At 46.9% G+C, this 10,470-nt stretch overlaps 1 protein-coding gene and 1 long non-coding RNA gene across 2 annotated transcripts; one reads left to right on the top strand and one right to left on the bottom strand.

The window, feature by feature from the left end:
* The first annotated feature begins 233 nt into the window (after positions 1-233).
* On the top strand, positions 234-2,131 carry LOC143013885 (uncharacterized). Its single transcript, XR_012965232.1, has 3 exons — positions 234-539; positions 1,271-1,456; positions 2,056-2,131. It is a non-coding gene; the product is annotated as an uncharacterized LOC143013885 (long non-coding RNA).
* Positions 1,580-5,659, bottom strand: il11b (interleukin 11b). Its single transcript, XM_076167593.1, has 5 exons — positions 5,612-5,659; positions 3,302-3,468; positions 3,097-3,189; positions 2,827-2,994; positions 1,580-2,519 (listed from the first exon to the last, which is right to left on the bottom strand). The coding sequence occupies exons 1-5, from the start codon at positions 5,616-5,618 to the stop codon at positions 2,370-2,372; spliced, it is 585 nt and encodes a 194-aa protein (XP_076023708.1). The 5' UTR covers positions 5,619-5,659; the 3' UTR covers positions 1,580-2,369.
* Between the last annotated feature and the right edge of the window lie 4,811 nt (positions 5,660-10,470).

Here is a 10,470-nt window from a genome sequence, read left to right as displayed (position 1 = left end):
GTTATTTCCTCACACTCTCAAACTGTTTACACACTGTTGGGTGTTAAACGCATCATCGTTGTATGAAACAGACGACTGATCTAAAATTTAATTCAAACATTTATCAAAACATCTGGACGCTAATAAAAATTCTAGATACATTAAAAAGGTTCTGTCCGCTCGACGCATGCGCATTTGTGTCTCCGGAGCGCGCGCTTCCCGCTCGGCTCAGCCGCACACACAGCTGACGGTGATTTACGACTAAACCAAGATCAGCACATTCACACGCAAACATCAACATCGTCCACATAAATATACATGTAGGAAAATGCAACGCTGACATAAAAATAATTCAATTGTAGCTTGTCACAGTTTGTCAATCTGACTTTACCTTTAGAAACAAACCTCTTCAAAATCAGAACTGTCCTCCCTCGGCCGCCATTCAGTGATAGTTTAGCCGGCTCCGTAAAGTTCACCTGGTTTGTTTGTTTCCCCTCGACAAGATGGCAGCAACAGGTAAGAACAACACTCCTGATCCCACAACGAGATGACAGCAACAGGTAGGAACTTAACGCCGCTGATGTGCTTATGTGAAGGTAGTTTGATGTTTCTAGCTGCATGTTACACACACTCTGCTGTGTGTGTGTGTGAGAGAGAGTGAGAGTGTGTGTGAGAGAGAGAGATATATATTTTCTTGAACCCCTGTGTTCTCCTTAGCAGAGGCCTGTTTACTGCCATCTTTCTTTCTATCATGTGAATAGGATGAACTTGTATGTTGATATGAACAAACTTCACCGGCTTCAAACTGTTTAAAAGAGACGCTGGACTAATTTCACTTAAAACATTTACATGGAATTTGTGAGAATTTTCTTCTGTGGAATTTGCGAGAATTTCTTCACTGGGAATTTCCTGGAATTCGTCATGGACCTTCTACACTCGCTCATCAAGGAAACTTCTTTGGTCACTTGGAGAGAGGAGGAAGACTCAGAGTCCAGCTGATGCTCTAAGTTTATGTGTGGTTGTGTGGTCAGTGTGAGATGATGGAGGTAGAGTAGAGTGCCTCCCAGAAATCCAACCCCTCGTCCTCTCCGTGGGAGGTGGAAACAGGCTGAGTCCAGCTGAGTCCAGACAGGATGTCTGAGGCCCTGGTAGCTCTGCTAGCTGAGCCTGACAGAGCTGTCAGGTGTCAGGACTCAGCTAGAGACGTGCTGGCTTTGTCCCTTTGTGTCTTCAGCTTCACTCCATCAGTCTGAAGCCTTCCAGCCTGTCATGCCTCATGTCTCCACTGCAGGGCGCTGTAGCTACCTCACAAACTCCTGTGGTGTCGTGTCAACGCATCCATCAGGATGGAAGTTCCAGGTTCAACCCCTGGTGGGAGTGTCTTGTTTTTACTGCAGCGCCCTCTACAGGCTACAGACATGAAGTGATTCAACTGAGACCAGCTGAAGGCCCAAACACTTCATGTTCATGTTCACAGGTGTGTGTGTGTGTATGTATAAGAACGATGTCACTTCCTGTTCTGGAATGAAGTTTATGCACCAGGAAGCAAAATCCTTTTCATGTAAAAGTTTATTGGTAACTTTCATGTAAAACCTGCAGAAACATTTACTAATCCTGACAATAATCCTTAAATATTTGTAAACATTTATCAGAGCTGTGAGATGCCGGCATCTCAAACTAAACTCTAAGATTCTTTATAAAAGGCTCATAAATAACAGCTAAATGTGCTACGAACTTCATAAAAAACTGTAGAAAAATATTAAATATTTTCAAATTGTTTCCAGGCTTGAGTATTTAAATATTTGTTACATTCTACTAGTGCTAACGTTAGCCGTGCTCTTGACCTTAGCTAGCAGCCGAGCACAAATGGAACACGACTTGACAGTCTTGAATAAACATGTAAACATTCTGAAAAGAGGTCAAAGGTCACAGGACCCTCAGCATAGTTACCACACAAATCTGTTAAGATTCAAATATTAAATAGCAGAGTTGAATAGAAGCTGACACGTTTGCTCCTGCTGAGTCGTGTCAACATAATGTGTGTGTGTTTGTATGTGTTAACGTTGTGTTTTGCAGTTTCAGGGCAGATGATCCTTCAGCAGGATGACTGACAGCTGTGGACACATGAGGAGACTGAGAAGAAAATCTCAAAGTACCGAAATAAATTAACATAAAAAATTGGCATCATGTTCAAGAATAATTAAATAAAAATATAAAACATTCCCTGTTTGCTTAATTGTGTGTCACTGATTGTGTTCCTTTGATCATGAAGCTCAAATCTGCTGCAGCTGCGTCTCCTCAGCAGTTGAGCCTGTTGATCTTCAGCTGAGCGTTTCGTCTCCTTCCCTTCTTCTACAGGTCAATCAGGTTCACACCTGATGATGTCGCCGTCACAGGCAGTGAGACTTCCTCAGATATGCTAAGAGTCTCTTTGACCAATCACAGAAGACCTTTAGCCGCTCAGAGATCTCAGCGGCGTAGTGGAGCAGGTCGAAGGTGGAGCTGACTTCAGGCAGCGAGTAAGACGTCAGCTCAGGCTCCTGATGGATGCAAACACACAGGAAGTGGCTCATTAACTTATTATCGGTCCTAATGTTGGTTATTAACGTTGTGATTGTTTTCCTGACGTTTCTCTGCACTTGTTTGAACTGAAGAAACATTCTGATAATTACAGAGCAGTGACTAATATGTACTGTCGCTATGGTAACCCAAACTGACCACCGAGTGTTATTGTAGTACTGGGTAGATGGAAAGGCTAGGTAGGGGGCAGTTACTGTCCTGCCCAGAGAAAGTCATCCCTGTATGAAAGTGAGGAGGGGGGCGGGGCAGTTGTGGAGCTGCTGTTACCTGCTGCAGAGAGCTTTGGAGCAGATGGGCTAAGGCGTGGAGGTGAGCGCTGGCGTCCCCTGCTGGCTGGGAGGGCACACTGATGTTGTTGCTGGCTGTGTTCAGCCAATCAAGATGCAGTTTGAAGGCCTGCGTGTGAACATACAGCTGGGAGAGAGCAGCATTCAGCTGTGGAGACAGAAAGACATGAAGAAGACGCATGAGGGTCAACATGAGAAGATGAAGATTGACCTGGACACTAGAGAGAGAAGGAGAGAAGGTGTCACGTACCTTTATGGAGCTGATGTCAGCTGCAGTGTACTCGATGTTTGGAAGATGTCCCAGTCTGTTTCCAGCTGCCATGGTTACCAGTTCATCGTCTCCCTGTGGAGAAGGAGTCATTTTAAAAAACTATGATAAATAATTTTAAGCATCATCATGTGAGCGTCTCTTCATCACTCTGCAGCTGTGTGTTTTCTCCTGGTTGAACACTTACCAGACTGTGAAGCGTGCTGGAGCTCATGGACAGGTTGTCTAGCCGACGCTTCATTTCTCTAAACCCCCTGCAGAAGGTCCTGTTGGAGACGGGGAGAGGCGCTGAGTGGACAAACAGCTGAGCCAATAGCAGGAGGCGCAGGAGACAGGGGGCGGAGTCAGGAATCACTGAGGATGAGGAAATGAAAAATGACTTTAGTGTTTCAGTAAAGTGTCTTTGCTGCTCTGAAGGAGAAACTCGGTACAAGAAGATCCATCAACAGATTTCTGTCTCAGGTCTTCAGTTTGGCACAAACTCATCAAACTTCCATCTGTCTGTCTGCCTGTCTGTCTGTCCTTTGTCCTGTCAGTGAATGGACGGATGAGTGGATCCTTTCTGTCTCCTGTGAGTTTTGTCTGATTCACTTCATGCTTCACTGCTCTCTGATGAAAACTCTGTAATCGGCTTTAGATCTTGTATGTAAATGGATCTGACTTCAAAAACACTGTTGCCTGGGGCGACAAAGAGGCCGACTGTCCGCGGCGTTGTGTCAGGGATGAGGAATGAGAGGAATGCTGTGGGGTTTTTTGCTTTTTTCCCAGCCTGCACCGGGGCCTCCTGTCGGCGCTCTGAGTCAGATAAATGTGATGTCACCGGACGGATGCCTCGATCTGCAGGCTGCACAGAAAACACGCTGAGTCACGCCGTCTGACACGCCTACACTCTTACTGCCCCACTAAAACAAACGGCTCTAACTGTCTTAGGTCAAAGGTTGCAGAGGAGTCAAAAAGTCAAAATGACATGTTTGTCCTGGAGACTGATTCTCTCAGAGCGACCTGAGCTCATCTCCAAACATCTCCAGAGTGACAGTAAACAAAGTGAGTCTGGACGTGAATCACCCCAGAGTCACAACGCTCAGTCGCTCTGTGTGCCTCGTTTGTGCTGTCGTGGTTCTTTTGAGTTTTCATCATCGGATGTTTTGAGCTCCTGAGCTGGAAAATCACTGAAGCAAACATCAGCAGAGGCTGAGTGACGTGAGAGTCAGAGAGCAGAGAGTCAGAGTCTGGCAGAGAGAACGCTGCGGCAGCAGGACGGCTCAGAACAAAGACCCGGGCTCTGTGATGCATTTAACAGGTCATTTAAACACACACGCACACACACACACACACACACCCGACACACTTTCTGCTCCAGCCTGGCCTGCTTCTGGTCCAATCAGCCATCAGGCAGGGAGGCTGGAGTTTCCTGTGGCGGTTGCTGGTTCATTTCCTCAGCAGTTTCTTTCTCTTGGTAAACTTCAGATGTTCCTCTGACGTCCAGATGATGAAACCACAAAACAACAAACCACCAAAACTAAAACCTGACAGAGAAACACGTTTCTGTTTGGATCCTGGCGCTCTGGTGGCTCGCTGCCATGGGAACCAAATGATTAAGGGAGCGGACAGAGTGAGAGAGGAAACTGACCCGGAGGCTCAGAACCTAAACAGAACTTTGTGTTAAAAACCTTTTGACTGTTTTTCATTAAATTAATAATAAATAATAATAATAATAAACTCTTTGCTTCGTTTCTCTACCTGCCTTCATCACAGTATGATGTCATTCTCATGTGTAAACATCTCAAGATTCAAACCCAGAACCTTCTCCTGCACAGCTGCTGCAGGTGCATTGTGGGCAGTAATGACATCATTCTGGGCTTCACTTTTACCAACAAACATCAATGAGAAAGTTCGCAGAGTTACAAGCTGTGACCTCATGATTATGTCATAGTTTGACTACCTGACTGAACATGGATCAAACAACACACACACACACACACACACACACACACATTCACTAACACACATACTCCGTCAGTCAGCACACACACACACACACACACACACACACACACACACACACACACACACACACACACACACACACACTCACATTCACACTCTCACTGCTTAACACATGTACTGTATGATGTCTGTCATTGTCCTTCTCTTGAATTTTAATTTGACTGTGTGTGTATGAGTGTGTGAGACTTGACCAATCACAGGCCACCTTTAGACAGATCAGTGTAACCTTCTTAAAATTCAAATTAAAGACAATTAGAGAATGAGTTCACACTCTCAGCAAAGTACAAAAGTATGCACAGACACACACACACACACACACACACACACACATATACATATTATGACACTCACACTCACTTATCCTAATAGTAAAAGTAAAGTCCACATGCTGTAGGATCCCCTGCTGCACTCTCTGTCTCACTCACTCACTCACTCACTCACTCACTCACTCACTCACACACACAGTAGAGTTATGATAAAACACACTTACATTTCATTTCTCTCCTCTTCCAGCTTTAGTAAACAAACCTCCAAAACCCTTCAGAGTGTGTGTATGTATGTGTGTGTGTGTGTGTGGACCTTTATAGTGTGTGTGTATGACACATCACCTGAGTCATCAGCCGCTGCCGCCATTCAAGCCCCCACGCCCACGCTGACCCCCCCCCCCACACACACACACACTGCCTGACTGCTTTGTTTGTGTGCAGATTAATAAATGAATTACTGAACTTCAATATAAAACACATTCCTGCTCTTCTTCACCCTCTTCATCCTCTTCATCATTTCACTCTCCACTTCCTTTCAGCCTTGTTTGATAAAATAAAGGCTTGCAATGCTGAATCAAAGCGAGTAAAGTGAATGCTGACGTGTAGATTTGGTCCATTCTCATCTTCCTCATCCTCGATGGAGTTCTTACTTAAGAATTCAACGGGGATGGAAACAGAAACTGTGACGTGATGGCAGGCCATCCCCGTCGAATTCTTAAGAAAGAACTCCATTAAGGATGAGGAAGATTAAATGATCTTACTTCCTGTTTTCTTTTCCATGTATTTGCTCTTGGATCTCTTGGCGCTTTTACTCTGGAGGTACTTGATGACTTCCTGCCAGCTGAGTGTTGCAAAAGCCCCCCAGAGAATCGACAGAATGAATTGTGGGTTTTGTGGAAAGTGTGTTTGCTCGTCGGTGCGGCTGGAAACTCTGTGTTTGACATCAAAGCCTGGTTCTGCTGATTCATGTCCTGGGCTGTGACCTCACTTCCTCTCTGCGACACATCCAGGGGAAAATAAGGCCGACGTGCCGTAACAAAGATCGCAGAAAGGTTTGTGATGTTCAGAGGTCAGAGGTCACCTGGTTCTCACCTGACCCACAAGGTGGAGGAGACCCCCGAGACCAGCAGCTGTCCCTCTGTCCTCTGCAGTGGTCAGTCAGTGAAACACACACACACACACACACACACACACACACACACACACACACACACACACACACACACAGAGCTCAGTGTAAATCAGTCTCTTATTGTTATATGGAGTTAGTTTGGATTCTTTTGGTATCAAACGTCACAAATTGTGCTGATGGACCGTTTGTGTTTCCGCGGTGACAAATGAACGACCCCAATACAAAGAGGTGACGGAAACTCTGCTCAGGCCCCACACACAGTCAGTAAGTGTGTGTGAGTGTGTGTGTGAGTGAATGTGTGTGTCTGTGAGTGGGTGTGAGTGTGTGTGTGTGTTAAGTGCAGATTCCAGATCTTTGGTTGATTCATTAGATGTGTCTGGATGTGTAAACCCTGTCTGTGTGAATGATGTCACACTGCTTTCCCAGAAGCAGAAGTTTGTTTCCTAATTTCTTATGAAGTGAGATAAGGCTGCTGTCGTCACCATTATGTGATTGTTTATAACTTTTTTGGGAAATTTGTTACATGGCCCCCTCCATGTGGGGCCATGTGGAGTAGCCCCCCGCCCCCCCTGTTGCCCCCTCGCTCCGGATATCTCTCACTTTTTCTTTTTCAACTTCTATTTCCGTCCCTCTGTCCTCCTCCTGGCTCAGTCAGAGAGGAATGTGAGGAATGCAGCAGTGAATGAATGAGGGAGTGTGTGTGTGTGTGTGTGTGTGTGTGAGGGGGGGGGGGGGGGATTCAGAGCACAAAACACTTCTCTGCACCTCCACTGGCAACGTGACGTCAAACATGAAAAACACAAAAAACTACTGAAAATAAGTTTAATTTTTAGATGAAAACAAATGAAGAAGCTTGTAACTGCTTTATTTTCTTATCGTTCTTCAGTTGTTGTTGTTGTTTGATGGTTCAGTGCGGCTTCATTCAGCAGCAGAACCTCGTCCATTTTGTCATCACATTAAGCAGGAATTCTCTGAGCCGCCCGTCTCCTCCTTGATGACAACTAAGGCGTGAAATCAAAGGAGAGCAGCTTCCTGTGGAATTTCTGCTTGAGAGTGTTTATGTGTGTGTGTGTGTGTGTGTGTGTGTGATGTCTGAGACCCCTGCATGCCTCAGTGATGTCACTCATGGATCCTTTTCCCTTGATATGATCTTATAAGGGCAGTAAAGCTGAGCTGAGCCAAAGACTGGAGCACAGAAGCATTCAGAATTTTGATTTGTGTGAGACTGAAACAAACTTATTGATTAATACAGAGAAAGGCATTGAAGTATTGATCAGCACCTCACTTGCTCTGATCAAGCTGATCAGATCACACAGGACAATGGAACGGAAAATGGATGCAGTAGTTTAAATCTTTATTTATAAATATTTGTCACGTTTAAACAGCAACATATAGAAGTGAATGTATTTGATTTTGATTGTGATTTTGCTTAAATGTGGTGCAAAGGCAGGGAAGACAAACTCCTCTGTGGTTGTAGTGAAGACGCTGATGCTGCTGCTTCACCTGAGCTTCAGCTGAGCCTCCCTGCAGGCTGAGTGCTGGGTCGGCTCTGCAGGGCCACAGTGTTTTCACAACCGGAGGCTCCAGCAGGGGGCGCTGATTTGAACTAAACACACATCAGACACATGCAGTATGATGAGAATCTCTTCTGTTTCTGCCTCTATGTCTTCATGGTCAGAGGTCAGTGGGGCCGGTGGTCCGTACCTGGAGCCGGTCGTAGTCTGAGTCGGCGTTGGGTCGACTCAGAGTGGAGTAGGTTTGATCCTCCGTCAGCTTCACCTCCACCTGCAGAGAGAGAGAGAGAGAGAGAGAGAGAGAGAGAGAGAGAGAGAGAGAGAGAGAGAGAGAGAGAGAGAGAGAGAGAGAGAGAGAGAGAGAGAGAGAGAGAGAGAGAGAGAGAGAGAGAGAGTGTAACATTTAACCACAGACTTCACACTGCAGTGTCGTGAACTCTGATGGTAAATTTGACTTGAACGCCACAAAAAGTGATAGATGAGTGAAACACATCGTCTGAGTCATCATGACTTCCTGAGGAGGAGGAGGAAGGGAGCCAGACCAGACTGTGACATCATCACCATGTCAAGAGGACGTCAGCACGGCTCAGGGATGAGTCCTCACTCTCCTTTTCACTCACTCTCACTCTCACTCTCTGCCTCTCTCACTCTCTCTCACTCCCCCTTCACTCTCTCTAACTCTCACTCTCTCACTCTCCCTCTCACTCTCACTCTCTGCCTCTGTCTCTCTCACTCTCTCTCTCACTCCCCCCTTCACTCCCTCTCACACTCTCACACTCTCTCTTACCTTCAGCCTGTGTGTAAGCCTGGAAGTCAAACAGAGCAGGATCATTATCAATGTAGGAAGAACTTGAAGTTACAGCAGAGTGATGGTTTTCATGTCATAGTCACGCCCCTGAAAGTGGCGGCAGGTGTTGGCGACTTCCATGTGGTGCTTTCCTCCCCTCATTAATGAGCTCTGACATGTCACTGTGCTAACGCTACACTTGATAGTGTGTGGAGGGCAGCAGCATGGCCGACACGCTGATTAGATGCAGCTGGATGCAATCCCAGTGTGTGTGTGTGTGTGTGTGTGTGTTTACCTTCTGAGCATGAACGCGCCCACCAGGACGGTCAGGATGTAAAGTGCTGCCATCACGCCACATATAATGTAAGGAACCATGACAGAACAGCTTCTGTCTGAAAGAGAACATCAGTATGGTTACAACATGACACAGGAATCAGCATCACATGACGTCACACGACACAGCGCTCATCACGTGAGTCGCTCCTTCACATGGCGTCCCTCTGTCACATGGTGTCGCTCTGTCACGTGTCTCAGACGCTCACCTTTGGCTCTGACCTGCAGATCCACAGCCTGGGACCTGTGAGAGCCGCCCGGGTTCTGAGCTTCACACAGGTAAAGTCCAGCGTCCTGCTGCTTGGCCACGAACGCCAGCGTGTCGCCTTCAGCCCATTTCACCGTCTGAAAGGTAGGAAGTGATGTCATGTGTCCACCAGAGTTATACTTGGAGGACAGTTGGGGCCCTGGCGGAGGTTTGTTTTTTGAATGAGGGTGTGTGAGTGTGTAGGAATCAATCAAAGCGACCCGACGGCGCGCTCCTACATCTGCTCCGATGCCTCTGTACCAGGTGTAGGAGGTCACGGGGGGGTTTGAGTCGCTCGCACACGTCAAGGTCACGGCCTGACCCGCGTACGCAGAGCCGGCCGGGCTGAGAGACGCTGTGGTGAGTCTGGGCCCGTCTGAGGGGAAACACAGCAGATTGAGATCAATGCTCAATGGAAACGATGTCACTCAATATCCTTTAAGGAAGCGTCGAGTTAAGACAAGTTCAGCTCAGACACAACAATGTGCAGAAACTCCCTCAGACTAAGCCGAGTTCAGACACGTCCACTCGGCCTGCAAACTGAGTGAGGGCCAGCGTCTAACGAGGCGCTAACACGCTCCACATGTCAGGGTGAGATGAAGGAGGGAGGAGAGAAGGAGGCAAGGAACAAACAAATGAAGGAGGCAAAGAGGAGGGAGTGAATAACAAGAAGAAAGGCCGGAAGAGAGAGAGGAAGAGAGGGAGAGGGAGAGAGAGAGAGAGAGGAGGAAAGGGTGAGAGGGAGGGAGGGAGCGAGCAAATTAATTAAAAAGCAAGCTAGAGAGAGAGGAAAGAAGGAAGGAAATAAGGAAGCGTTTTCACTCAGCTGGCTGTGAATGAATGAATGAGGCGTGAACATGCTGCACTCCTGTTTCTGTATTAATGTCACTTCACATGTCAGCCTGCAGTAAGTGTCTGCAGGAGGACTCAGTAGGACTCAGTACTTGTGGTACTTGTGCTGGTGTAAAGTCTCACACAGAACGTTGAGTGTGTACGTGGCTGCAGACGGCTCAGTGCTGCCCCCCTGTGTCAGCGGGTAAGAGACACAGCAGCTGATGTTCTGCTGGCTG

Source organism: Genypterus blacodes, unplaced genomic scaffold (genome assembly GCF_046128005.1).
Source record: "Genypterus blacodes isolate CSIRO-AG114 ecotype Tasmania unplaced genomic scaffold, CSIRO-AGI_Gbla_v1 ptg000163l_1, whole genome shotgun sequence".
Lineage (NCBI taxonomy): Eukaryota > Metazoa > Chordata > Actinopteri > Ophidiiformes > Ophidiidae > Genypterus > Genypterus blacodes.
Note: the sequence above shows the minus strand (reverse complement) of the source record. Positions and strands in the feature narration are given on the sequence as shown.